At 56.7% G+C, this 27979-nt stretch overlaps 1 protein-coding gene across 4 annotated transcripts; it reads right to left on the bottom strand.

Moving 5' to 3' along the window:
• Positions 1–457: 457 nt before the first annotated feature.
• Positions 458–27979, bottom strand: HIP1R (huntingtin interacting protein 1 related). 4 transcript variants are annotated; one of them, XM_060193189.1, is made up of 32 exons: positions 27761–27979; positions 14775–14838; positions 14263–14405; positions 12897–12953; positions 11404–11484; positions 10958–11034; positions 10624–10685; positions 8226–8366; positions 7263–7320; positions 7097–7172; positions 6837–6977; positions 6667–6728; positions 6460–6532; positions 6194–6377; positions 6041–6129; positions 5839–5955; positions 5655–5756; positions 5287–5481; positions 4384–4531; positions 4210–4296; positions 3924–4031; positions 3671–3807; positions 3413–3523; positions 2853–2911; positions 2650–2680; positions 2505–2567; positions 2197–2297; positions 1968–2073; positions 1758–1881; positions 1617–1678; positions 1251–1495; positions 458–1131 (listed from the first exon to the last, which is right to left on the bottom strand). In XM_060193189.1, the coding sequence occupies exons 1-32, from the start codon at positions 27851–27853 to the stop codon at positions 1092–1094; spliced, it is 3237 nt and encodes a 1078-aa protein (XP_060049172.1). In that variant the 5' UTR covers positions 27854–27979; the 3' UTR covers positions 458–1091. The 4 variants fall into 4 exon arrangements, 2 of the variants coding, with proteins under 2 accessions (XP_060049172.1, XP_060049174.1); XM_060193191.1 differs by having other exon boundaries at positions 1292–1495; XR_009550404.1 differs by lacking the exons at positions 458–1131; positions 1251–1495 and having other exon boundaries at positions 1662–1678; positions 2183–2297.

Raw genomic sequence — 27979 nt, 5'->3', positions numbered from 1 at the left:
AAATTTCTCAACTGCATCAAACCATGTCATCCTCCCTCTCAACCCTGGAGGCAAAAAAAAAAAACCTGATCACTGGGGCTCGGTGCCTGTACCACGAATCCACTGCTCCTAGAGGCCACTTTTGTTGCCCTTGTTATCACAGAATAGGACAGAGAGACACCTGTAGACCTTCACCACTTGTGAAATGACCTCCTTGCAGGTGGGGAGCTGGGGGCCCAAACCGGGGTCCTTATACCAGTCCATGCACTACCACCCTGCCCCCTAAGAGGCATGGTTCTGTGAGGGGTGGGGAGAGTTAAGCCCCCAACTCACCTAAGTGGGAATCTTGAGAATGAGAAACAGCCGGAAGCTTTGGCAGTACGAGCGAGGTTTTCTGCGGTGCCAGGTGCAGAAACCACGGTCCCACATCCCAGTCCCCGAGTGGCGCAGCCCCTCCCTTACCAGAGGCAAGGCTGAAAATAGTCCAAAGGGTTTATTGCCCATCTGACAACACAGGAAATAGAGAGCAGCTCATCTCCAGATGGGCTGGTGCTTGGCAGGCGGGGACATCAAGGAATGCACATTCGTCAGATCCTGTCTGGATGGACAAGCTTGGGCTGCCAGTTGGGTCTCCTTTCAAGGCTCTGCCTCTGAGGGCATCAAGGAAGCAGGTCGCCCTAGAGTGTCCTGTGTTGCAGGAGGCTACTTGGTCTCCCAAGTCTGTCTCCATGGAGTCAGTGACCCAGTAAGGCTACCAACAGGTGACATCTTCGTAGTATCCCCAAGAGCCAGCAAGGAACACCCTATTAATCTCAAACCTTAGACCTTGAGTCCAAAAGGCAGGGCGGCCCTTGCCCAATCATCCTTCCCGGGTCTCCTTTAGTGCGCTGAATACAAACTCAAGCTTAAGGTATTACAAATGTCCTTGGGTTTCCTGAAGAGTTACGGCTCAGGCCTGTGGGTCCCAGCTGCTCTCAGCTTCCGGTCACAATCATCCAGATCAGCCCCGATCCCTTGGGCTTAGCAAAGGTGGGGGCCTCGAGGATGCTGTGCCAACCTGGCATGGAGGGCAGCCTCTAGCCTCCCACTGGACCCCGGGGGCACCTAGTAGTTCACAAGTTGAGTGGGGTGGACACCATCCTTCTTGTCGAACTGCAGGAGCCAAAGGTAGGGGTTCAGCACACTGGGCTGGAGATACATGGCCCGGGGCCCCAGCACCCCTGCTCTATGGTCATCAGTCTGACTCCCCCAAAGCCACGTGCCCCTCAAACCTAGAAGCAGAAGCCAGGTCAGTGCCCTCCATCCCGGACACCTGGTAGTCCTGCCGAGGGGCCACGCAGGGCTTCTGGGCCAGGGGTGGCTTCTGGGAGTCTGCACTGCGAGGGGCAGCACTGGGTCGGCCAGGCTCCTCTTCTGGGGTCCCCACAGCACCGGCCAGCACATAATGCTGCTTCCGCAACTCCCCCAGCCGCATGCGCTCAGCCTCCAATGTCTTCTCCAGCTCCAGCACACGCACCTGCAGCCCGCACAACCGTGCGCCAGTCAGTGCTGCCCTCAGCCTCCCCTAGGGAACCTGGCCCACTTCCTGGAGTCCGTCCTGAGAGTGGCCATTCGCCCAGACATTGGGGAGCCCCTACCTGTGTCTCCATCTCCTGCTTCTTGAGCTTGATGAGGGACAGGCCGGAAAAGTCCATGGTATCTGTGGATGGAGAGAGGAGTGTGGGGCAGTGTGCAGGTGCCCACCCACCCAGCACTCACACCCAGGGCCCCACCCTCACCTCTGTCCTCAATCTGCTCCTGGCCGGACTTGGTGGAGGCCACCACATTGGCGGTCATCTCGTTGACAGAGCGGGAGCACTCCTGTAGGCGACCCAGGTGGCGGCTGTGCTTGTCGGCCTTCACCTGGGGGGTGAGCGGCTGGTCAGAGGGTGCCCACTGGCCACAAGTGGCTCTTCCGCCCCGGGCTGAGGGAGGCCACGCAGCCTCACCTTGGAGGCCGCCACCAGCTGGGCCGTGCTGGCTGCGATCTCGTGGGAACAGACGATGAGCTCCTCATACTTGCCTGTATGCAGCACCACCTTGTCGGCCGACTCCCTAGGGGCAGAGTCCGGCAGGGCCTGGGTCTCCTCCCCCAGGAGAGCCTGACACTCCCACCCACTTCCCCAGACCCCGAGCACCACACCCTGCTGCCCCCCCCCCACACCTGGGGCAACATACACCAGCTGCGTGGCTCCCCAGCCCACAGCCTTGGAGGCAGAGATGAGGCCTTCTGTCCAGCGGGAGTTCTTAGCGTAAAATTCCTGCTGTGTAGCTGCCCCCTAGTGGCAGAGAAAGGGCAGAGCGGCTGGTCAGTGAGCTCACAGGAGGCAATGAACTAACTTTTCATGGAGACCCTGCAAATGCACATCCGAGTCCTGGGCACGATGAGTGCACCGGGGGCTCATGTCAATGTGACTTCAGAGGTGTCTCATCCTAAAGGGTCTCCTGCGTCACACCCCTCTGGGGAAGCCTCGAGTCCAGCTCACCCTGCCACTCTCCACGATCTCCTTCTGCAGGCTGGTGGACGTCGTCACCAGGAGCCTGATGGCCTGTCAGGACAGAGAGGCGGGTCACTTTTGGGGTATCCCTCCTAGGAAGGGCGCTCACCCTGGGTCCCAGCTGGCTACTCACCTTCATCAGGTCTGTGCAGGAGTTGAGGATCCTGGGGGGAGTGAGAAGTGGGGGAGAGCATGCTCTGCAGTGCAGCCCCAAAGTCACAGAGGGCACCAGAGTCTGCCTGGCCTCTGCATGGATGGGGGGGCCCTGGGGGAGAGGGGGTGCTCTGCTCCTCCCTAGTCCACTCGGGGGATCCAGGTATAGAAAGTGGGGCTCACCTCTCATTCACCTCCAGCTTCACCCCTGAGCTGGCATGGCGGGCTTGGTTCATCATGTCCTGCATCCAGTGAAAGAGCTGTGAGTGGGCTGGAAGGGGGACAGCGCTGCTGGACCAGCACCCAGAATAGCCACTGATCCAGAGAGAGGAGAGCACAGCTTGAGATGGGAAAGCCAGTGCCACCCACTCCATTTCCTTTTTCTTTTCTTTTTTTTTTTTTTAGAAAAAGGTCTTTGTATTTATTTTCCATTTTGTTGCCCTTGTTGTACTTATTGTTGATGTCATCGTTGTTGGATAGGACAGAGAGCAATGGAGAGAGGAGGGGAAGACCAGAGAGGGGAAGAGAAAGACACTTGCAGACCTGCTTCACCGCCTGTGAAGCGACTTCCCTGCAGGTGGGGAGCCAGGGGCTCAAACCAGGATCCTTGGTCCGGTCCTTGCACTTCGCACCACGTGCGCTTAACCCATTGTGCTACTGCCTGACTCCCCGCCACTCCATTTCTAAGGTGCAGAGGTACTGGTTCTCTGGCCTAGTCCCAGGGCCCTGTACCCTGCACCCACCTCGATCCTGCGGACAGCATCTTCAATGGCTGCAGACGTGGCCGCCATCTCCTTGTCCACCATGGCCCCGAGTTCCTCCTGCCGCACATCGAGGCTCTTGGGCTTCAGCTCCTGGGGCAGGAGGGCACCCAGGAGTCAGGCAGGGTGGCTTTGAGCCCCAGCAGGCCCCTGGAGAGCCTAGGGCCTAGCTCAGACGGAGGGAGGGGCAGCCAAGTCGGAGCTCCGCAACCAGCCCCCCATGCCCCAGCCACACCTTACCTGGCCCAGCTGGAGGACGCCTTGGAGGGGGCCACGTACCAGGCCGGGCTGGGTCTGCGGCAGAGCCTGCCGATCCTGCAGCTGCCCCATGAGCACCAGTGCTCGCGCCCCACACTCCCTGCACGTGTCCACCAGGCCTGTGGGAAGAGACCGCAAGGGGAGCATGCACCCCAGAACCCAGGAGACCCCCCCACCTTGCTTGGCCCCACCCAGAGACCTCACATAATGCCCAGCCTGTGGGGGGTGCACTTACGGTCAGCAGGGTCTGTGGGGGCCAGGTGCGCGGTGGCGGCGCCGTGGACAATTGTGTCAGCCGCCAGGTGGGAGAACTTGGTGAGGGCTGCTACCAGGGTAGAGGCGTCTGTGGAGGGAAGCCAGGGGACCCAATGCTGACACCTAACAGTACATGTCCACTTCTTGGGCCTAGCAAGCCTGGGAATCCAGGCCACAGAGCAGTACCCCAAGCCCAGGGAGGGCTGGGTGGGTACAGGTAGGCTGCACCTGCAGGACCTGCAGGTGTGGCTGGGGAGGAGCCTCACCTGCTGGGGAGGTCAGGTACTGGGCATGGCCGCTCTCCAGGGCACTCACAGCATCCAGGGCCGCCTGGGCTCTGCTCACCAGGTAGTCTGCAGAACCGGCAGGGACAGGTGAGGGTGGACCTGACCCGAGGCCCACACCCTTCAGCCCTGCTAGGTAGGATAGGGGGGCCCTACCCGGGGAGCTGGTGCAGCGCAGGTGGAGGGGGTCATCCAGCTTGCCCACTGCGTCCTGCAGGATGCCTTCAGCCTCGGCTGCTGTGCCCCGGAGCACCGCGAACTGCTCATCCAGGAGCCTCTGCCGCAGTGCCTGCTCCTGGGACTCCTGGCGGAAGGCAGCAGCTTAAAGCTCGGCCTCAGCACCCAGTGTGGGGCCTCGCTGGGGAAAGGGTCCAGGGAGAAGCCCCGCTTCACCCCCTTGAGTGAAGTGAAGATCCCAGTATAAAACCAGTAGAAAGCGCCAAGGGGGTTGAAGAGACATTCCGCTCTAGAGTCCCGAAGAGCCATGAACACAAAGATGCTGTTAGCCACTGGAGAAGCATCAACCTGACCACCAGGGGGTACCGCTCCACACCACAAGGAGGATCAGACAGTGCAGCCAGAAGGCAGGGGCTGCTGCCACCTCACACAGTGCAGCTGCTCCAGGAAACACCTGGGAAGCCCCCTCCCCACAACTACAGCTCGATCTGGTCAACAAGTGACCCAATGATCCCGCTGGTAGGGGCCACCCAGGAGAGCCTGTGCTCCAGTGCCCAAACGTGGAAATGACCCAGGAATCCAGGTCAGAAGGACAGAAGCAAAAGGTCACTGGGCTGTGAGACCTGAGGGAAGCTGGGATGAAGGAAGCCACGGTAACTGCGTGACCCCCTCCCCCATCCCCGCACACGACACACCAGGTAACCAATTCCAGAGACAGAAAGTGACTATGTGAAGGGCATATGGTGGGGACAGGGACTAAGTGCTTTTTGGGGAAGGGCTATCTGTTGGAGTGAGAATGTTCCAGAAGCTCACAGCCTTGCGGCCCTGACCCGCCCCTCTGTGGCTGGTCACCTCTGCAGCAGATGCAGGGAGAGCCGCTACCTTGTGGGCCAGCTGCCCCTGGAGCTCGTCCCACTCCCGAGCGCTGCGCTGCTGCTCCTGGCTCAGCGCCGCCTCCTTCTCACGCACCAGGCTCTCGGCCTCCTGCAGCTCGGCCTCCCGCTGCCGCAAAGCGCTGCTCAGAGTGTCCTTCTCCGCGCTGAGCGTGTCCAGCCTTGAGCTCAGCTCTGAGCCACTCTGTGAACACCCAGAGCCTGAGCTGGGTGCTGCCCAGCTTACCCAAACTGAGCCCCTGGGAGTTGGGGCTTCCTGTGCCCATGGTGCTGGGTGGGGCTGCTCCTAGGGCCCCTCGAGTTGGCCAGGCACCACTGTGTCCCCCCAGCTTATAGGAAGGAGGCCCCTAGCCTCACCTGCTCTGTGCGGCCCAGGGCCTCCTGCACATGCTCTAGCTCCCCGGCCTTGGCCTCCAGCTCCCGCCTGAGCTTCTCCAGCTGGTCACTCTGCTCCTCCAACTGGGACAGGACAGCGTGTCAGGGGGGCAGTGTGGCAGCAGGACCCCGGGGCACCGAGTGCCTGGCGGTCAGACAGACGTACCTTCATCTCAGACTCCCGCTTCACCTGTTCCATCTGGAAGGCCAGCTGCTCCTTCACCCGCGCCACCTCCTCCTGGCTCTGCTGCGTCACTGTCAGCTGCTTGGCCGTGTCTGCGTTCTGACAGGAGGAGGCAGGCTCCTACCACTGCCCAGGGTGGGAGGGGGCTCCCCAGTGGCCCTGCACCCCCTGCCACACGGCCCACCTTGCGGAGCAGCTCGGCGTGCGTGTTGATGAGCTCACTGTGCTTCTCCTTCAGCTTATTGTAGCGCAGCTCCGTGGCACTTGCCCTTTCTGCGGGGAGTGGAACATGAGCAGGTGTGCAGCCCACCCTGAGCCCCGCGCCCCGCTCACGTACTCTCAGCCTCCTTGCGCAGGCCCTGGTTCCTCACGCCGTCCTGCTGGGCGGCCCGAAGCTGGGCCAGCTCGTGGCGGAGCTGCTCGTTGTCCACCAGGGCCTTCTGCTTCTGCTTGCGCTGCTCCTCCAGCTCGGCCTCCAGCGAGTTCACCTGGCCCTTCAGCTGCGAGATGTAGTGCTGGGCCTGCAGGCAGCAAGGCGGGGGGCATGGCTGTGGCGCTGCCTGGCCTGCGGGGTGCGAGGGGGCAGCCGGGCGGCCCACTCACCTCCAGCTTGATCTTCTCCAGCTCAGCACGGAGCGTCTCCACCTCTCTCTTCAAGGTCTCAATCTGCAGGTCCCTGGGGACAAAGCACAGGCAAGTGGGGTGTTCTTAGGCTGCAGGGGCTTCTCTTCAGGGCCCCACCGCCCCCAAGACATGGGCATCCAAATTCAGGGGCCCTAGCCCACAGGAGTGGACTCCCCAGGTCCTCACCTGTCATCCTTCATGGAGCCGTTGGGGGGTCCGAATGTCTGCTCAAAGACGTCAGCCACCACCTGTCAAGGCAAAGCATAGTGACCCCCAGCCTAAAGCCACAGGAGGGAGAGCAGGAGCCCAGTCACTCCTGGAGGCAGGGAGATGGAGGCAGGAGAGCAGGGGCTCACCGCAGACTCCCCAGTGGGGGGGTCCGTGCTGATCTCAATCAGGTTCTCGGGCTCTTCATCCTCAGATGCCTCCTCGGGGATCACCACCACTGGCTTGATATGTTCGGCCAGAGCAGAGGCCCGCAGGAAGTTGGGTGGTCCCTGTGAGAGTGGGGGGGTGGGAGCTTCTCAGCTGCCCCCCAGGCAGCTCTCTGACCCCCCTGGAGCCCCAGGAGCAGGTTCAGTCTCTGGTGCTGGTGGGTGGGTGGGTGGGCAGGTACCTCGGGCAGCCGGGGGATCTGGATGAGCCGCTTGAAGTACAGCATGTCTGATGCTCTTCGGAAGAAGTTTCGGAGGCTGTGGGGGTGGACGGAGGGTGTCATGGAGGAGCTGGGGCTGGAGCCACAGGGCCCCCTTCCTGCCGCCCCCCCCCCCCCCCCCCGGTACCTGTGGAACTGCTCATGGAACCGGTCCCGGTGGCCTTGCAGGGTGTCTGCGGGGAGACCTGGGCACAAAGCAGGCTCAGGGACTTCCTCTCAATGCTGCCCCGTGGAACGTGAAAACACCCCAGCTGCTGCCCCACTCCCCCTCCCTGCCCCTGCCAAAAACCAGCAGAGGGGTCACCGGCCACCTTTCTGATGGAGGACAGAGACTGGTGAGAAGGGAGGGTGGCGAGGAGACCAGAGCGGGCCGAGGCCCGCCTATCTGAGGTTCACTGTAAAGCACTGGCCTCAGGCTGGCTGGTAGCTGAATAGGCCAGTACCCCTCAGAGTGGGGCCCAAGGATGAGGCCCTTACAGAGGGTTCACTGGGCCCGAACCGTCCAGTCCCTGAACCTTTCCACACCAGTCCCTGCAGATAGAACAAGCTGCACTTCGCACTTGGGTCTCAGGCTGGGCAGTGGTAACCTCTCATTAACAGCAGGCCACTGAGTACAGACTTCAGGAGGGCTACAGGGTCTCACAGATATAAGGCATGTGCTCTACCTCTGAGCTACATCCCTAGCCACCCTTACTGCTACTTAAAGAAAAAGGGGGGGGAGGCTGGGTGGCGGCGCAATTACAGTGCTCAAGAACCCAGGTTCAAGCCCTCAGTCACCTGACAGAAAGCTTCGTGAGCAGTGAAGCAGTGCTTCAGGCGTCAATCTCTCTCTCTCTCTTCCTCTCAATTTCTGTCTCTATCCAAGATAACTATATATAAAAGATTAATGAAAGAGAGCGAGAACATCACTCTGGTACATGGGATGCCAAGGTTCAAACATGGGGTCTCATGCTGGAGTCCACTGGCTACCTCCCAGGTCCTCTTATAGCTACTTTTAATAGAGAAATCTTGCTACAAGTGCTGTTTTCACTCCTGGTAACAAAGAGCCTTGAGGGGTTCCCTCTGACTAGGGGGTGGGGGGGACGCTCACAGGAGTGCAGCTTGAACATGAGCTTGACCGTGTAGTGGTAGAGGTGGCTGCAGTCCTGGATAACCTGGATGAGCGGGGCTAGGCGGCACTGCCCTGAGGACATCTGTGACACGGCGATGGCGGTGTTCAGCTGCCGGAAAACTGGGGGGGAAAAAAAAGACAGGAGACAGAGGAGTGTGAGCTTCGGAAGATTCTGTGGGAGCTCGGGCCTCTTTGCACAGCACACCCCTCCACTCCCAGCGGGGCGTAGGTCCAGGTCCCTTAGGCCCAGCACCCTGCACACAAGGGTGGGAGGGAGGGTGATGCTTCCCTGCCCAAAAAGCTACATTTTACACACGTGCTTGGCCACACAGCAGCAGGACCAAGACTTGGCCCAGGTAACCCCCAAGCATCCCTTGTACCTGGGGACAGTCTTCCCGGGTCCCCAACAGTCAAGTCTTCTGGCAGATGGGCCAGGAAGAAAGGACAGGGACAAACATGAGGCTGGCTCTTGCCTGTAGGGATAGTGGGACAGGCAGGGTGCTGGCCCAACACTGCAGGCTCTGTGCCCTGGGCCAGGGTGGGGGGAACCACTTGTCCAGGAGGGAAGGGAGGAGAAGGAAGGAGGTAGGAGCTAGCCCTCGCCTCCTAGAAAAAACCTGACTGCATCATGTTGAGTGCATTTTATTTCTAAAAACCGAGAACACCCATAGACTGGTTTTTTTTTTAATTTTTCATTTTTTTCCCCTTTTGTTGCCCTTGTCTTTTTATTGTTGTAGTTATTGTTGTTATTGATGTCATCATTGTTGGATAAGAGAGAAATGGAGAGAGGAGGGGAAGACAGAGAGGGGGAGAGAAAGATAGACACCTGCAGACCTGCTTCACCGCCTGTGAAGCGACTCCCCTGCAGGTGGGGAACTGGAGGCTTGAACCAGGATCCTTCTGCTGGTCCTTGCGCTTTGTGCCACCTGCACTACCGCCCGACTCCCCATAGAGTGGGTTTTGTAGGGGTGGGTAAATACCACCATCAATCAGCTTAATTTCTCTGGGCAGAATGTTCTCTTGGCCCTCCTCTGCACTCCCCAGAACACAGCCCTTTCCCACTGCGGGGAGCAGCCTGACTTGGCAGGCCTTGGCTTCTCTGGGGAGAGGCTGGCTTCACTTAGCCACTTGGCACCTGTGGGTCCCCCCACCCCAGCCAGCCTGCCCAGCGGTGAGCATTCCAGGGCCAGAGGCCTCTCACTGCGACAGGCACCTCTCTGGCAGGACAGAGGCCAGCAGCCACGCCCCTGGAGACGGCCCTCCCTCCACCGCCTGGGTCAGGTCCCGACACCCAGGCCTTCCCAACACCCAGGGCTCAGCTCCAAGCTGCATGATGGACTTGCCCAGCTCTGGAGTCCAGACCCACCGCTTCCTCACTCCTGATCTTTCCCTTAAAAAGGCACTGGTCTCTTGTCCTTCCACAGAGAGCCCTGAGTCACCCATGAGTTGTTGTGAAGCTGCCACCCAAAATAATCACCTCTGCAGCCTGGAATGGAGGTGGGGTGGGGTGTCGATTGGCTAAGACTTCCTGTGCAGTGGCTGCCAGCTCCTATGGCCCCACCCTCCACCCTCCCTGCCTGTGGTCTATGGACTAGAGTCATCTGGTGGTGGCCTCCCAGCTGAGATTGCTCTGGACACAGCCATCAGGGGTCTGCATGCTATGGTGGTAGGGGCAAGGGGGGAAAGAGGATGTGTCTGGAGACCTGGGAGAGATGTGGGTCCCCAGAGGGCAGGTGTGTTCAAGAATGAGAGTTTGTAGCCCACGAGGTGGTGCAGTCGATAAAGCATTAGACTCTCGAGCACGAGGATCCTGTGTTCAATCCCCGGCATGGCCTGTGCCAGAGGGATGCTCTCGTGTGTTCTTCCACCCTAGCCCTCCATACATAATAATAATAATAATAATAATAATAATAAATAAAATCTTTAAATCAAAAAGAAAAAGAAATAACCATGGAGATAAAGACAGAGCAAGAAGAGACTCCACAGTATCACCACCACTTTGGAGGCTTCCCTTGGTACTTCCCAGTGGTGCCAAGGCTTGAACCCAGGTCCTTCTTATACATGGTAGAGTGTGCCGTTATTATGTGACCTGTCTCCCAGCTCGCTGATCTGCTTTTTAATTTGCAGAAGGAAAGAGACAGAGACAAAGGGGGGGAGGTCTGGTAGGTGGCACAGTAGATAAAGCACTAGACTCTCAAGCATGAGGTCCTGAGTTCAACCTCTCTGCATGTGCAGAGTGATGCTCTGGTTTTCTCCCTCCCCCTCTAATAAACAAACATTCAAAAAAGAATGTGAGTCAGCCCTGCTAACAGAGGAGGCCTGCGCCTTCTCTTCCAGTCCTGAGGAACCTCCTGGTTCCGCCTGCCTGGGAGCTCACCTGACTCAGAAAGCTTCAGCTCACAGTCCATGTAGTCAAACATCTCCACGGTGAGCTGGAAACTGGTAGGGGGAAAGAGAGGCTGAGCAGGAGGGTGGAGGTATGGCCTGAACCTCCTGTGAGACCTGCCCTCCATGTGGGAGGAAGGAGGCCTTTGCTCAGGAAAACGATGCTCAACCCGCAGTGAGCCCATCCCTTCAACTTCAGCTTCATCTGCTGAGAACATGACCTTCAGCCCCTACTGCCACTCGGGAGTGCAGGCCCTGCGGGGACCTGAGTGTGAATACTTCTGGGAGGGCTGCAGGCTCACCCTCACCCTCACCCAGGCACTCACATGTTGTTGACATCGGTGCCAGCTGCCTTCTCCAGAACCTCATCTGTCACCTCCAGGCCTGCAGGAAACTGGGGGTGCTGGAGAGAGGACACCCCAATCAACTGCAGCCCACACAGGCTCTGGCTCCTGGGAGTGAACAGGAAAGCCCCAGCCTGTGGGGCTGAGAGAGACTGGGGAGAGAGGCCGGGACATCCAGCCAGGCGGGGGGTGGGGTGGGGTGTGTGTCTGTGTGTGTGTGTGTGTGTATGTGTGTGGTGGGGTGTGTATGTGTGTGTGTGTGTGTGTGTGTGTGTAGAGCAGAGCTTCTAAGGTCCATGGGAGATGCTAAGGTGTCCTGATCTTCAGGACATCCCGGCTTCTCTCCCATGTCCTGTCTGCATTCCTGGGAATGTCACAGAGGGACAGTTCAAGGCCCTCCAGCCCTACCCTGCTCCTGAGGACACTACCTTTAGGTGAAAGGAGATCTTGGTCAGCAGGAGTTTGGTGTAGACATTCACTAGCTGTCCGTATCGGTCATGCAAATGCCCCTGTGGAGAGAGGGCCTGGTGAGTCCGCCATCCCCTGGGCCCGCCAGGGCTCACACTCTTCAGGGCAGAGGAGCCGGGGCTGGGGGGTGGGGGGGGGGCGGCCAAGGTCATTCTTCCACTGCCAGCCGGCCATCCACTCACCCCGGACTCCGCTCAGCTAACCTCAGCCCCATAGGCCTCCACCAACCTTCCTCTCTGAACCCAGGTCTTTCTTTTTTATGTACATTGTACTTGCTGTCATTCTTACCAAAGAAACTTGTGAGAGCAGAGCTCTCTGGCCAGGGCGCCAGGCCAGTTCCCAGGTGGGACATTTTATTAAAGTCTTGGTGGCAGCTGGGGAGGCACATTCCAAGGGGAGTGTGGACACATCCTCCCATGGCCTCCTGTCACCGCTAAATGGCATGTCCCTCATGTGGCCACGCCCGCCTGGCCTGCACTCATCATGGCACCATGGGTGCTGCTTTCCTCATGGGAATGAATATTTGGAAAACAGAGCAGCTCGGGGCCAGACTGTGGCACACCCAGTTGAGCACACAAGTCATCATGTGCAAGGACCTGGGTTCAAGTCCTCAGTTCCCACCTGCAGGGGAGAAGCTTGGTGAAGGGGGGAGTTTCACAAGCAGTGAAACAGTGCTGCAGGTATCTTTCTCTATCCTCTCAATCTGTCTCTGTCATGTTGAATTTAAAAAATTGAAAAAAAAAGGCTTCTAGGAGGTGTGAAGTCATCATGAAGACACTGAGTCCCAGTGATAACAACCCTGGTGGCTAGAAAAAAAAACCAAACAGTGGCTCTGAGCCTCGCAGCCCCAAGGTCACATGACCTGAGCCACCAGGCTGGACAGTGAGGACCCACACAGCCAGGGCCCCCTTCCCACCTGGGGCTACCTCTCTGGGAGCCTAAGGCTCTAGAATAAAGACTTTGGAGGGCTGGGTGGTGACATACCTGCTTGAGTGCACATGTTACAATGTGCAAGGAACTGGGTTCAAGCCCCAAGTCCCCACCTGTAAGGAGAAAGCCTTGCAAGTGGTGAAGTAGTGCTACAGGTATCTCTGTCTCTATCCAATAAGATAATACAAAAAAAAATTAAAAATAAGTATTTCCTGAAAAAAAAAAAAGAATACAGACTCTGGGGGCTCTGTAGACAAGAACCTTTTGGGGGCTGAAATCATGCCCAGCCCACAAAGTTCTAAAGCAAGTAGTGGAGGGGGCTCTGGGGGGGCTGCACCCTTTATAAAGGTTTGGGGTCAAGTGGATCCCCCACTTGCTGGGATGGAGGGCTGGTGACATCCAAGCTTCCTTAGACACAAGGGTGCGCCTTCTACGTGCCCCCACTCCCTCCCCCACTGCCACCCTGAGTGTAGGGCCCAGTGCAAGGTGGACTTCTGGAACAGTGCCTGTGCCCCACACATACCCACAGATCTCCAATCTCCCGTATGTTGCTCCGGTAGCGCTGGCAATCATGCAGCACCTGTGAGGAGGATTTGAGACCCTTGAGGGAGGGGCCCTGACACATTGACCCCCCCAGGCAGGTGGAGGGCGGTAGGCAGACCGGACCAGCAGGGACAGGGCCCCCACTTATTCCCCTTTTCTTTCTTTTTTTTTAAAGTACATTATTATTGGATAAGGACAGAAATTGAGAAGGGAGAGGGAGGGAGAGGGGGAAAGAGACGGAGAGACACCCATACACTTGCTTCACCACTCGTGAAGCCTGCCGCCTGCAGGTGGGGGTCAGGGGCTTGAACCCGGGTGCTTGTGCACTGTAATGTGTGCGCCCAACCAGGTGCGCCTCTGACTGCCTCTCCTTTTTTTATTGCCACCAGGGATATTTCTGGGGCTCAGTGCCTGCATGAGAAGTCCACCACTCCTAGTAGCCATATTGGCCATTTTTCCCTTTTCTTTTTTTTTTTTTTAAATATTTACTTATTCCCTTTTGTTGCCCTTGTTGCTTTATTGTTGTAGTTATTATTGTTGTCATTGTTGTTGGATAGGACAGAGAGAAATGGAGAGAGGAGGGGAAGACAGAGAGGGGGAGAGAAAGACAGACACCTGCAGACCTGCTTCATCTGTGAAGTGACCCCCCTGCAGGTGGGGAGCCGGGGGCTCGAACCAGGATCCTTATACCAGTCCTTGCACTTCACGCCATGTGCGCTTAACATTTTTTCCCTTCTTTTTATTTGATAATACAAAAATTGAGAGAGGAGGGGGAAGTAGAGAGGGATAGCAAGAGAGACACTGTTCATGAAACTCCCACTCTGCAGGTGGGGAGTGGGGGCTCGAACATAGATCACTGCACATGATACTATGTGCGCTCAACTGAGTGTGCCAATGCCCAGTCCCTATTTCTCTATTTTTGAGGAACTGGGGGTTCATGCACAGGTGATTTCATTCAGATAGACAGACAGTGGTCTGGGAGATGGTGCAGTGAATAAAGCATTAAACTCTCAAGCATGGGGTCCTGAGTTCAATCCCTGGCAGCACATGTACCAGAGCAAAAGCTGGTTCTTGAGTTCTTGATCTCTCTTGTTAACATTCTTCATGAATAAACAAAATCTTTAAGAAGCGGGGGGAAGAACAGACAGACAGAGACCACAGCACCTCCCATGTGGTATTGGAACTCAAGCCTGGACTGCATACAGTGAGGCAGGTGCCCTCCCTGATGAGCTATTTCTCCAGCCCAGGCTCCTGTTTCAGCAGCTCTGCTGCCCATGGAAGCAAGTGGAAGGGGGGCTGGAACATGAGAGCCACCCTCCTGGGGCCATCGGGCAGCTGCTACTCACGTTAGGGTGGCCATCTCGAAGGACCTTGTGGAGGACGTGGCAGAACTTCCAGCTGAGGATGGAGCTGCTGGGGAGCGGCAGGCCGATGGCGTAGGACCAGAAGGTGAAGGCCCCTTTCTCGTGGTGGGTACCCAGGATGATGCCTACCAGGGTCAAGGCCAAGTGCAGGAAGCAGTGACAAAGCACGGGGTGGCCGGGACAGACACTCAGAGCACGAGGAGGAGTAAGCCACCCTCACTCCACAGCCTCATCCCTCTAGCACCCGTCTCACACACACCTCACCAAGAGGAAGGACAAGCTCAAGTCCCCCACCCTCATGCTATCAGAGTGGCCTGAGCTGGGGCTCAAGTCAGAGAGGAGCAGATGGAGCAAGGTCACTCAAGGACATGGCTCCTGGAGCCTCCTCAGAAGCCCTGACAGCCTCTGCCATACCCAGGGACCCTAACTCACTCCCCACAAATCCAGGCTCACACCCTCAGGCCTCTGGGGAGCCGGGAAGTTAGGGAGGATACGGCGGGCATGCTTCTCCTTGACGGGGGCCTCCTGGCTGTTGATGGCTTTGCTGATGCTGATGGCCTGTGAGGGGGGAGGAGACAGAGTCAGAAGCCTTCCCTGGGAGGCCCCCACGGGGAGAGGCTGCAGGCAGGGCTGGCACCCAGTGTGGGAGGCAGCTCTGGACTGACCCCCCTTCCCCCAAGAAGGCAGGACCCTGGGGGCCCAGGGGAATGACCAAGGCAGGACCCTGGCATCCTGTCCCTCTCTCTTCCAGGGCATGCCATGGGGACCTGCACCCTTGTGGCACTCAGGAGGGTGTATGGCACCCTCTCTTTCTGGGGGCAAGGTCCACATAGCCACTCTGTGGATAAGCAGGACAACCCCAAGTATGCCAGCTGCGTGCCAGGAAGGCTGCCATGCTGAGCAGTGGCCCTGCTCCAGGTGACAACATAGTGTTGCCACCTTGTGGGCCTGAGCAAGCAGTGGGCTCAGCCTGGACACAAATGTCTTCTCCCCCTCCACCTGCTGGAGCTTCATCTCTTCCGCCTTAGCTTAACGCCTCTTCCTCCAAGGAGGCTTCCTGGCTATAATTGCCCCCTTGCCAGAGGTCCGAGGCACTTCCTGTCACCCCACTCCCCTAGGGATTAGCACCCAGAAAAGAAGCTGATTGTGTTTTATTTCCCTGCCCAGGAGCAGGCCTGCTTACTCAGGCATTACTTACTGTGCAGACACCTCCCCAGCCAGCAGGCCCCCCGAGTCTTGGGCAGGTCCTTGGCCTCCCCATGAGCTGCCTTGGGCAGAGCTCAGCCTCGGGGTGGCTGTGCTCACAGGAGACCTGGCTCAGCAGTCCCTGCTCTCTGTCCCCAAGGTCACTATGCTCTCTCACCTCTGGCACTGGAACAAGAGTAGCTGGCCTGCCTGGCAAGGAGGTGACCCTGCTGAGTTATGGTCTCCCAAGGGCCGACTCTGGACCTACTTTGCAGTGAGCAAACACCCTGTGGGAGTGCAGGCCGCACTGATGGGGAGACTGGGAGCTGGGAGCAGGCCGGGGCTGCTCTGAACCCAGCCAGCAGGGCCCCTCCTGCCCACCCAGCCAGGCTGGCTGACCTCCTTTCACACACAGTGGCCATTGTGGCCCATCTCGGGGCTGCACCCACACTCCACATTGTGCCCGGGGGTGGTGGGTGGGGGTGGCTGCGGTCAGGCTGGGAGAGCTCCCTGCCTCCCCAACCCAGGTCCTGGAAGAACAGGGTGGGCTCTGGGGCTCCTCTTGCTCTTGGCTCCCAGACGTGTCCCTTCCCTCATGGAGTGGTGCCCACTGAGCAGCCATGGCCAATCGTTCATTCCCACCCTGAGGGAACTGACCCCAAAAGGGTCACGATAATGAGGGTCAAAGCCAACTATGACAAGCCGTCATCCTATGCCAGGTACACACAACCTAGCAGCCCCCCCCCTTGGGGGAGGTAGGGTTCTTTTTTTCTGATGAGGAAACAGACACAGAGCCATGAGTGCCTTGTCTGTACAGTTAAAGGCAAAAGCAGGTCCGGCTGAGTCCCTTGCCATTCTGCCCAACAGCTCCATGGGCACCTCCCTCTCGCTGAGGAGCAGAACAGGGAAGAGGAGGGTAAAGGCACCAACCTCCCCCCCCCCCCCCCCCCGCATCGCCCCATACCACTGGCCTCGGCAGCTCACAAGCCAAGAGTGGCTGCCCTACCCCCAGCTGCCCTGACACCCAAGTGTCTCTGCCTCTGCCAGCTGGTCAGTGGGGCCAGACTGGTGGGCAGGGCCAGGGTCACAGCAGCAAAGATGGAGGGGCAAGGAAAAGAACAGCAGCAGAGATGTGGGCACGGAGGGTGATTGCAGGGCGTGGGCCAGGGCAGGGCACCAAGCTGAGCTGTCTTCACCCAGACAGCAGCCACCCCCCCCCCCCCCCCCCCGTAGTCAGCGCACACCTGTGCCTTCCTGAGGACAACCCCAGATCTCCGGAGGTGCTAGGTACTCAGTGCTTCCCTACTGCCCATGTCAGACCATGAAGGAGCCTGCTCTGCCTACCTGCCTGCCAGCCCCCAAACAGGCCCCCAAAGCAACGAGGGAGGCACCTGGGCCCAGGGTGCTATGACTTGGGCGTGGGCCCCTTGGGGTAGTTTCGGGAACACGGCCCCGTTGTGTACAGGCTGGCAGATGTGCGGGTCAGGCCGCCTCACAAGGAGGCACAGTGCTCACACAGAGGGTGTCTGTGGGCCCTCACAGGGCCTGGCTCTTCCTACTGGGCGCCACAGCCAAGCCTCGTCCCAGGAGGGGATGTCAGGGCCCGGGGGTGGGGGGTGGGTGGGAGGGGAGCTTCTCCAGAAGAGTGCCAGAGCCTATGCTGCTGCTGGGGCTCCGTGTCGACCGGTAGTGTGCCTGGCTCTGTCTACACCATGTGGAGTCCTCCCTAGCCTAATAACATGAGAGAACTGAAGGATAAGGGAATTGGGGGGAGAGGGGATTAGGGATTGTGTTGGTTCTGCCCAGTCTGCTGGTCTGTGTGTGTGTGGGGGGGCTGGGCAAGTGGTGACCCCTTGGGTGTCTCCCAGGGAGAAGGGCCATCACCTTGGCTGAAGTGGGAACAGGAGCAGACCAGCTGAACCTCTGTAAGTGCTAGGGTATGATGGGAAGGGGCTTCAAAGGAGGCAGCAGGAGAGTCTGCAAGGACTGGCAGGTGAGTGGTCAGGTGTTCACACCCCTCTGCTCCTTCCATGTTGGAGAACCCCAAAACCACACCTGAGACCTCTCAAGTCACCTCAAAGCTTCTGCATCCCACTCCTACACTCAGCCCCCAAGGGTTGGACCCTCAGGAATGCAGAGGACAAGGCCCAGGTGGCCTCAGGGTGAGGGGTGAGGGGTGGGGAGGCTCCACGGGCCAGGGAAGGGTCGGGACTGAAGTGCCGGCACCAGAGCCTGTGAAAGGCCTGTCGTGAAGGCTTGCTGTACACGGCGGGCACAGGCTGGTCTCAGTGACCTGCCAGTAAGCAGACTTCCTGACTCAGCCATTGTGCCAGCCCTGCTACTATCTCATTTAATCTGCTGAGCAACCCTGGCAGTCGGCAGATGAAGAGATCGGAGCCTTAATAGGTTAATCGACTGCCCAAGGTCATAGTAATAAAAAACAGAACGTCGACTGGGCACTTCTGCCAGGTGCTATTCTAAGCATTTCTGACTCGATGGCTCCTCCTCTATCGACAGAGACACGGCAAAGGCAGCATAGAGGGGCCAGGTGGTGAGTGCACACATTATCATGCATAAGGACCCAAGTTCAAGCCCTCAGCCCCCATCTAAAGGGGGGAAGCTTCACAGGTGATGAAGCAGTGCTCTCCCCATCTTCCCTTCCCCTCTCAATTTGTCATATCAAGTAAAATAAGTAAATATTTTTTTAAAAATGAGGTCTCTCCTCCATCCTCTCCCCTTCCCTCCCAGTTTCTGTTTCTATCCAAAATAAACAAATAAATAAATGTTTTATCATGTGTGCTTAACCTGTTGTACCACCACCTGGCCCCCCAATAAATAATTTTTTAAAGGGCAGCACTGAGAAGGGGGTGTCACTAGCTCTAGATGCTACCTAGGACCCTTTCAAGAGGGAGAGAGGGAGGGGGGCAGACAACACCCTTCTCTGTCCCCCAACAGGAACCCAGCTCACACAGGACCTGGGCCAACTCCAAGTCAGGACCCAGTTTTGGGATGGGGTTATTTAAACCACAGGGAGCAACTTCCTAATTCTCCTCTGGGGGCACTGTCCTGGGCCACGGCCTCCTCTCCAAGGCCCCCACTGTGCCCAAAGCACTGCAGACACACCCAGCCCTTCTCAAGCCAGTACCCTGAAGACCTGTGTGACTCTGGGCTCTACAGGCTGGGACACCCTCAAGCCCATGAGGAGCTCTGCACAGCAGGGGAACCCACCAGTCTGGGTCTGGGAACAAAGCTCCACCGCACCACAGGCCACAACCCCACCCTGTCTTCCCCGGCTCCTGCTTCCCCACTTTGAAGCAGGGTCACAGAGTCAGACCTTTGAGAAAACACACACGGCTGCTCTAGTGTGTGACTCAGTCCATGTCCCCAAGCCTCGCCCTTAGAGGGCCTCCCATCTGTCCAAAGCAGCCCTCCCTGTTTACTTAAGAGATGTACTAGCAGTAGAGAGAAAAGCAGAGCATCACTTGGGCACACATGATGCCAGGGATTGTGCCACATCCTGAGCTGCCTTCCTGTTCACTTCCACCCACGGCATTTATTACTGGAAACCATCCTGTTTCCCATTTATTCTGTCCCTACCTCTGTGACGTAAGGAATCCTGCAGTTCTTGCTCCTGCTGGATCCCCGGGACCCAGGCCCATGCCTGTAGTCACTACGTCTACTGGATGACTGAAAAGCACCCCACACTTGAATGAACAAAAAGCACTTTCAAATATAAGTACTGGGTAAATTTAAGGCAGTGAGTGTCTCTTTCTCCAGCTAATTAACTTAGTCACTAGAATTAAACAGTAAAGGAAATTATAAAACAATTTCTATTTTTAAAACCAATGAATCAGACTTAAGCCTCCTTGCGCTGTTATCAGGCTGCCAGAGCACCCTTCACAGAGCCAGGGTGGGGGCGGGTGTAGGGGGCTGCTCTGTTAGTGTTTCCAGAGAGCTGTTTGAAGGCCAGAGAGACTTCATTCAAAAGCTTTCTGCCACCTCAAAGGCCATTGATGAAAGCAAACACAGGATTTCTGTAGCTATGGAGGCGGTGCGGATGTGGTCACATGCAAAGTGGTCCCCACGGCTGCAGCCGGTTAATTTCAGCAGGCAGGAAGTCAGCGGGGCAACGCAGGTCCTACCAAGATTCAACCGCCATTGCTTTATTCACACCACGGTCTGGGCTAGGTCCTGGCCTCTCAATAGCCCCACTGTTTATGAAATGGGGAGGTCACACCATGGCTGCAGCCTCCTGCCCTTCCGGAGGGAGCAGGCGCTGTGACAGCCAGGGCAGGCATGTTCCCCTGCCTTTCTCAAGTTGCAACCTGACCCAAGGCAGCCTCTCCCAGGGACTCTGCAGGTGACACATGAGGAGGAGGACACAGCCCCAAGTCCCACCTCCAGTGAGCTGGCTCCAGGATGGACAGTGACACCATGCCACAGACCTGTCTGTCCTATGAGGCTGGGGGCTGAGTCACTCCCTGGCAGACGAACCCACTGCAGTCTGAGGGCTGTGTCTATTTCAGCAAGAGAAAGAGACATGCCTGCCTTAACTCAGCTCCTCTCAAGGCTCGCTCTCTCCCTGGAGTGGATGTCCCACTGAGCAGGTGGCCTCAGAAGGAGACTCCCCACTTCTGTGGCATTCATTCACTCAGCACCCATACACACATGCCCAGTGTGTGCCTGCATCACATGCCCCTGGATGCCAGGACAGAAAAGGAGCCAACTCCAACCTTGCCTGAGGGTCTTAGGGTTCAACAATGAGCAGTGCTGAGGGGGCTCCATGGGGACAGACAAGCACCCCTTGTCCTGTGAACCTGCTGCATCTACACACGGGCCGCAGTGCATCAGCCCACTGCGCCACACATGGAGATGGTGTAGTTAGTGCGTGTCAGGAGAAGCTGGTGAGGAGGAGAGTGGCCAGCAGCTTCACAAATAAGGTGACATCCGAGCCCGCTCTGGATCCAGAGGAGGAGGGGGATGGGCACAACCAGCAAAACTGCCTGGCTGGCAGTCTCGGTTCCCTGGGCTGAGCAGCTCAGGTTCCCCGGCTGGGTTTCCCTGTCCCTCAGCCAAACGGGCTCAGATGCGACTCCAGGCTGACTCCTCGAGCTGCTGCAACAAGCGGCCAGTGGAATTTCATTCACAAAGGCCACAGCCCATGGCTGGTCAGAAGCTGGTCTTGGGGCATGACCTAAAGGGTAGCTACTTCTGTCACATGAGGGTCCCCAGAGGACCAGGTGACCTGGAAGCAGGGTCTACCTACTGTCCCCAGGGCTCACTCTTCCAGGGCCAGGATGCTCCCCACCTCCAGGTCTCCACAGCACTAGTGCCCACTGACCTGGTCTCAGATGGCCAGATAGGGGCAAGGGGACAGAACCCAGGATGGACATCACTTATTCCTTCCCAGTCTACTTTCTGTGTGCAATCTGACAGCTGCTACATAGGCAGCACTAACTTCTTCTTCTAGCGTTTGCCCTTCTTCCGTAGCCAGTCAACAGCGTCAGGTTGAGCCTGATGTAAAGTTTCGAGACCTCCTTTGAAATCTGGAGAGGTGGCAGTCGTTGACTATGTGGGTCATAGTCTGTCTGTAGCTGCAGGGGCAGTTCGGGTCGTCTCTGGCTCCCCAGCGATGGAACATAGCGGCGCACCGGCCATGGCCTGTTCCATAGCGACTGAGGAGGGCCCAATCATAACGTGCTAGGTCAAAGCTGGGTTGACGCTTGCAGGGGTCTGTGATGAGGTGTTTGTTCTTTACCTCAGCTGACTGCCAACTCTGTTTCCAAGAGACTGGAACAGAGAAGTTCAGTGTAGGCGTAGGGGACCTGATTGGGTCACGAGACGTCAAGCGTTGGACAGGGTGGGCGAAGATATCCGCGTATATTGGCAGGTCCGGTCGAGCGTAGATGTGGGAAATGAACTTAGATGATGCCGAATCCCGACGAATATCTGGCGGGGCGATGTTGCTAAGAACTGGCAGCCATGGAACCGGGGTGGAACGGATGGTTCCAGAAATGATCCTCATGGAGGAATATAATTTGGAATCGACCAAGTGGACATGGGGGCTACGGAACCATCCTGGGGCACAGCACTAACTCTGCCCCTGGCACAAGCACCCCTTGGTCTGGGAGCCATAATCCCCATGCCCCAGACACAGGAAGGCAGGCTTCTCTTAACTGCTCTGCCTAGCAGTCATCTCTGTCCCACTGTCATAACTGAAATTCTTTCTTTTCCTCCTTTCTTTCTTCTCTCTCTCTCTTTCTTTCCTTTCTTCTTGCCATCAGGGTTACTGCTGGGGCTTAGTGCCTACATGACAATTCTACTGCTCCTGGTGGCCAATATTATTTTCAGAAAGGTAGGTAGGTGTGTGGGAGGAGACACCTGCAGCACTACCTTACTGCTTGCGAAGCTTCCTCCTGCAGGTGGGGACAGGTTTGAACACACACGGTAATGTGCGTGCTTTACTCTGCGTGCCACCACCCGGCCCTTAAGTGCACACTCTTGGAGGAGACAAAAATGACCTTTCTCTTCCTTTGATGCCTTCACAGGCATCAAAGAGGGGGGTGCTGGGTGGGCAGAGGGCTGACCCAAGAGGCCACTTGATACCTGGGGGAGAGTGGAAGGGGAATCTCCAAGCCGGGGGGGGGGGGGGGGGGGAGTCAGCTGAGCATCATCATCAGTGGAGGGCATCTCCCTGTGAAGCAGCACCTGTGGGGGGCGGGGCTCGTCTACCACACAGACCCACCCAGCCGGGCTCAGATCTCAGCAGGAAAGTGGATGTTTGGGGACACAGCTCTCTCTGTGGCTAGGAGCCTGGCTCTTTCTCGGCCTTTCAAAAAGCCAAGTCTGCACTTGGTGCCGGACACCATGGCTGCCGGCCGGGGACAGGGAGGGAATACGCCCCCGCCCCGACCCTTGAGGGCCTTCCAGTAAAGCCCCATGACAGTCACAGGATATAGCTGAGTGTGTTCTGGCTTAGATTCCTCCCAAAACTTGGGGCCTGAGATTAGAAACTTTTTTGGAGGCGAGGGGTTAAACATTTAAAAGAAGCCTAGAAAGAAGTTAGTGATCTGGAGTGTTACAATGCCACTGAGTTTATAGGGACTAGTGGAAGGCACAAGAGGTGGGCCAGAGGACACTCCACAGAGGGGGTGACAGGGTACTAGGGAGCAAGTGACAAAACACGGGTGTCAGGAAGAACATGTACACATGAGAACAGTTATCCAACCAGAAACAAGGGCTTGGCTCTCAAACACCTATTGTTAGTGGTTCACTTTTTCTTTTTTTAACGGTTTAAAATTATTTTTTATGGGATAGAGATATTAAGAAATTGAGATGGAAAGGGGAGATAGAAAGGGAGGGAGAAGGGGACCCGCTTCACAACTTGTGAAGCATCCCCCTACAGGTGGGGGAACCAGGGGCCCGCGTCCTTGTGCATAGCAATGTGTGTGCTCAACCCAGTGTACCGCCACGAGGCCCCAAGTAGTCCACCACTAATAAGGAGGTTCTACAGAGTTCCTGGCTGGGAAGGACTTAAAAATAGACCAGTGCCTGTGGCTCCAACCCAGGCCAAATCACTGAGAATCTTTGGCACCTGGGCACTGAGGCGTGGAAAGCTCCCAGGTGGCCGACATCTTGCTAGCAGATAAGGCAGGCCGTGGCCACCGCGTGTGTCTCCACTGAGCTGTGCTGAGTGTCAAACACGCGATGGATCTCAAGGACTCAGAAAGAGAAGAAAAGATATCCCATTCATCAGTTTTTGTCACGGCTTCATGTTGAAATGGTTCTATGTCAGATAGTCTAGATTAAATAAAATCTACAGGGGCTGGGTGGCGGCGCACCCGGTTGAGCGCATATGTTACCATGAACAAGGACCTGGGTTCAAGTTCCCACTCCCCACCTGCGGGAGGGGGGCTCACAAATGGTGAAGCAGTGTTGCAGGTGTCCTTCTTTCTCCTTACCTCCCCTCCTCTCTCAATTTATTTTTGTCCCATCTAAAAAGCAGTAAGGGAAAAAATAGAATATACAAAAATAAATATTTGATTCAATGAGCCTCACCTGCATCTGCTGACTGCTCAGTGTGGCCAGTAGGTAACCTAAAACAATACATGATGCACAAGGACCTGGGTTCAAGCCCCCATCTCCACCTAAAACAATACATGTGGCTTCGTTTTCCTTGGGCCAGGCTGTTCTAATAAGAGTGGGGCTTAGAAGCCCCAAGGGTCGATAAATGTTAATCTTTATAAGATTTCAGCTCCACTGAGAGCGGAGGGGATGTGTCACTGACCTGGAAAATTGGACTATGAACAATTTTCCACCTATTGACTCTCTTCACAGCTTGGTCCCCCTGGGTAGTCTCCAACACCAGGGTGGTGCTTTTGCTCCAGGTCTAACACCAATACCCCTTGGCTCAGGGCACAGTGCAGACCACCCCTCCCCCCAATGCCAGCAGCCCTTCTCTCATCCTGGCCCAAGAGGAAGCTTCTGGGCTCTATTTTCATATCCTACAGGGAAAACGGAGCCTGAGAGGCTAAGGGGCTCACTGGTGAGACAAAAGGGAGACTGTAGCTTAGCATATCTGAGTTCTCTCCCCCAGGACAGATGGGTCTGAATGGGTGTCCTCTCTAGAGGAACATCGGCTTTCTGGGACCAGGCAGTGGCGCACCTGTTTAAGTGCACACATTATAGTGCACAGGACCCGGATTCAAACCCCTGATCCCCACCTGCCAGGGGGGAAGCTTCATGAGTGGGCTGCAGAGGTCTCTTTCCCTCACTATCTCTCCACCCACTTCTCAAGTCTGTCTCTATCCAATAATAAATAGGCTGTTTCAGGAGTGGGGGAAAGAGAGTGAGGCAGTATGCCCTGCACTTTACAATCTTTTATTATTTACTTGTTTCCTTTTGTTGCCCTTGTTTTTTATTGTTGTAGTTATTATTGTTGTTGTTATTGATGTCATTGTTGGATGGGACAGAGAGAAATGGAGAGAGAAGGGGAAGATAGAGAGGAAGAGAAAGATAGATACCTGCAGACCTGTTTCACTGCCTGTGAATCCACTCTCTTGCAGGTGGGGAGCTGGGGGCTCGAACCAGGATCCTTACACCTGTCCTTGCGCTTTGCAGCATGTGCGCTTGACCCGCCTTGCTACCGCCCAACTCCCTGCACTCTACATTCTGTGTGTATTTGTAGCCTGTCACTGCTGTAACAAATGGCAGCCAACTCAGAGGTTTTCTAAACATCAGAAATTGAGAATGGGTCACAATGGGCTAAATCAACAAGTTGAGACTTTTTTCTAGAAGCTTTATGGGAGGACTTGCCCCCTTACATCTCCAACTACTAGAGGGGCCCAGGGTATGTGACCTCCTCCATCTTTAAAGCCAGCAGTGAAGAGACCCAGAGGCTATATCTACCCACCCACCTGCTGCACTCAGCATTTATAGACCCTGATTACACCTGGATGACCCAGCCTACCTGCCCTCTTTGAAGGTCGGCTGGTTAGCATTTTCTCAACAAGGAATATGTTTACAGGTTTTAGGAATCAAGACAAGGATGTGTGTAAGGGTTTTTCATTCAGCCAATCTCATGGAATGTTCCATCATATATATGTTTTAAAGATAGAAACAGTGAGACAGAGAAAGTGAAAGAGTCTACAGCACCAATGCTTCCCTCACTGTGGTAAGGGGTTGAGTCAAGCACATGACACGGAAGTACACTATCCAAACAAGTCACTTCACCAGCGCTCTCCATTCCTTCAAATAGTCCTATGATGTGGATGGAATGGTCTCCACTTCTATCAGCACAAAAACAGTTTCAGGAAACAACTCACCCAGAACCTGGTCCATCCCCTCCACTGCTGGCCAGAATGCCATGCCAGCTTTTAGTCCTACAGGTAATATTCAAGTTCACCACACAGACATCCTGTAATCCTTAGTGCTCTGTATGCAACTACAGCAAGCTAGCACTATTTTGTCACCTCCACGTGGAAAAGGGGGTTTGATCCACAATGAGATTATAGTCACAGGGAAAAATAGATCAGCCTCTGGACAGCTTCCTCCCGCCCCTCCTCCAGTTACACACACACACTACAACAACCACACTACCAACTACTAAGGCCAGAAGTTCTCCTTTAATACCACTCCTGACTGGGATGGGAAGAGAACCTTTGCAAAACAGGGTGTGGCCCTGTCAAAGCTAAGATGGAAGCATTGTCCCTTCTCCTCCTGACTAAGAAGCCCAAGAACAGTGGATCCTCAGGATGTAAATCCTAAGCAAACCCCAGTGCAGCTCTGCAACACAGATGCCCTGTGAGGTCAGAGGTTCTGTGGCTCTGGGGAGAGAACACACCCTTTTCTATCCAGAAGGGGCCGTGTAAGCAGCAGCCTCAGCACATCAGTCCTTAGCACTAACAGGGCCGCCTGGCAGCTCCCTGGATATTTCTGGGAGTGAGCTAATTAAATATTAAACGTGCACAGAGCCTTATTCCGACATCCCTCAATAAGTCACTCTGGAGACAAGCAAAGGCAGCTATTGAACCCAAACTCCCATCTTTCCAGAAGAAAGGGCTCAGAAAAAAATGGATAAACCCTAGGAGACTAGCCCATCAGAAAGTTATTTCTTATAAATAAGTTTCACAGACCCAGAGAACCAGACAAGCAAAGCCAAAACAGAGCAACTTCATGTTTACCTGACTAGTCACCAAAATGTGTGCTCTTAAATTGGACAGTCTTCCTCTTTTACACTCAGGAAAGTTGCCCTCAGAGTTTAATAATGTAAGGGTAATACCAACGAATCTGGGCCTTTGAATTCCACCACCTCTACATAGCACACAGATGTCTTAAGTCACCTCAAAAGCACAGAAATATATTCATATCACCAATGAGTAGAAAAAAGCTTCTGGACACACACCATTACTTCCCCACCCCACCCCCCATCCTTCCAAAGGGTCCCGTCTCAATAAAGTATGGAATAATGACTTTAAATTAAATGCTGCATTTGTTTTTATGACGGGCAGTTGGGGTAAAACACACTCTACAGGACACACGATAATGATAACCACAAGGAGAAATCAGTGTTATGGCCGGGTTGGTTCCAGTGCTAGGCTTTCACAAAGTCTTGATGGCCCCAAGGTTTTATTATCGTTTTCACTGTTGATCACTGGCACAAAGGTTAGATTGGTCCCCTGCACTTTTTTTTTATTTCAAAAATGAAAGTTGTCCTAGACTGCACGTGCTAACTTGATTTTAAAGCAACCGCAGAAGCCAGTGCTGCTTGCTGCGTGTGTGTGTGTGGGGGGGGGGGGGGGCGGCACATCTCCGAATGGCAGCCACAAATGTCACCAGCCTGCTCCAGAGGGCTTTCTCTATTTCATAAATAGAATTTCTTTTGCTCCTTCGGTCTTGGTCCACTTACTCTGGCAAGTGAACTGGCAACCACCACCCCCTCCCCCAGAGCACGAGTGTCTGGAAGGTGGAGAAGGAACAGAAACCCGGCGGCACCTGCGTGGCGGCCGCTCGGGGACACGCGCACCGCCCGCGCCAGGTCGGGAGCCGCACACGACCTTCCCGGAGCCGCCCCCCCCCCGCACATGCGGGCGCGTGGGAAGTGCGGGAAGGGAGCCCAGGAAGTTTCTGTCCGGCGGGCGCCGGTATGTAATAAGGGGGTGTGCGCCTGTCCCTATGTGGGCCGGCGCCGGGGCAAACAAGTCTGGCTACATACGTGAAACTTGGCGCCCGGCGTCTAATAAGGTATTTATTGTGCGGCCCCGGAGAACAGCTCTCAGGAACGGAAACTGGGAGTTTCCTTTAAGGAAACACCGCTTCCCCGAGGTGGGCAGTTTCTGAAGGGCCGGGGGAAGGTGGCCCGAGCCCGGGAGCGGGCGGGAGGAGGCGCGGAGGCCCCACGGGGCCGCACGGCCGGGGTGAGGGCGCACCTGGACCCCCACCCGGACCCACTGGGCCCCCAGCTAGACGCCCCCACCTGGGCCCTCACCTGGACCCCCACCTGGGCCCCGCCGCGCCTGCCCGGCCTTCCCGGGCCCGTCGCCCCCTGCCCCGGCTGCCTTGCCGTCCCCCCACCCGGCTCTCCCGGGACCTGGCCGCCCCGCCCCGCCGGCCCGGCCACCTCGACCCCGGCGTCCGCGCGCTTCCGGTTCACCTGCCGCCGGGCGGCTCGGGCGGCGCAGGCCGGGGCCGGGGTGCTGAGGGGCCGAGCCCGACGCTCCCGTCAGGGACGCGCGTGAGGGGCCGCCCGCCGCCCCGCCGCCCCGCCGCCCCGCCGCCCCGCCGCCCCGCCGCTCGCCTGGGTCTTGTCGAACTGCTCGCGCTCGGCCTCCAGGCTGTGGCCCGGCCTGCGGCTCAGCACCCGCGCCGGCACGTTCTTGATGCTGTTCATCCTGCTGCCGCCGCCGCCGCCTGCGCTCTCTGCCCGCGAGCCCCGCGCGTCTGAGCGCGTCCCCGCCGCACGAGCCTCGGCGCCGCCAGGCCGCGCGCCCGCCGGGAGGACCCGCCCTCGCGGACG

This window comes from Erinaceus europaeus, chromosome 6 (genome assembly GCF_950295315.1).
Source record: "Erinaceus europaeus chromosome 6, mEriEur2.1, whole genome shotgun sequence".
Lineage (NCBI taxonomy): Eukaryota > Metazoa > Chordata > Mammalia > Eulipotyphla > Erinaceidae > Erinaceus > Erinaceus europaeus.
Note: the sequence above shows the minus strand (reverse complement) of the source record. Positions and strands in the feature narration are given on the sequence as shown.

What these genes read in the sequence shown, in the direction of transcription:
- HIP1R (XM_060193189.1), bottom strand. Translation starts at nt 27,853, where the DNA reads ATGAACAGCATCAAGAACGTGCCGGCGCGGGTGCTGAGCCGCAGGCCG. An exon ending in GCTGAAGCTTTCTGAGTCAG is followed by an intron (nt 8,367 to 10,623) that starts GTGAGCTCCCAG and finishes TTTCCCCCCCAG; the next exon opens with TTTTCCGGCAGCTGAACACC. An exon ending in GACCTGGCTTCTGCTTCTAG is followed by an intron (nt 1,132 to 1,250) that starts GTTTGAGGGGCA and finishes TGGCTCCTGCAG; the next exon opens with TTCGACAAGAAGGATGGTGT.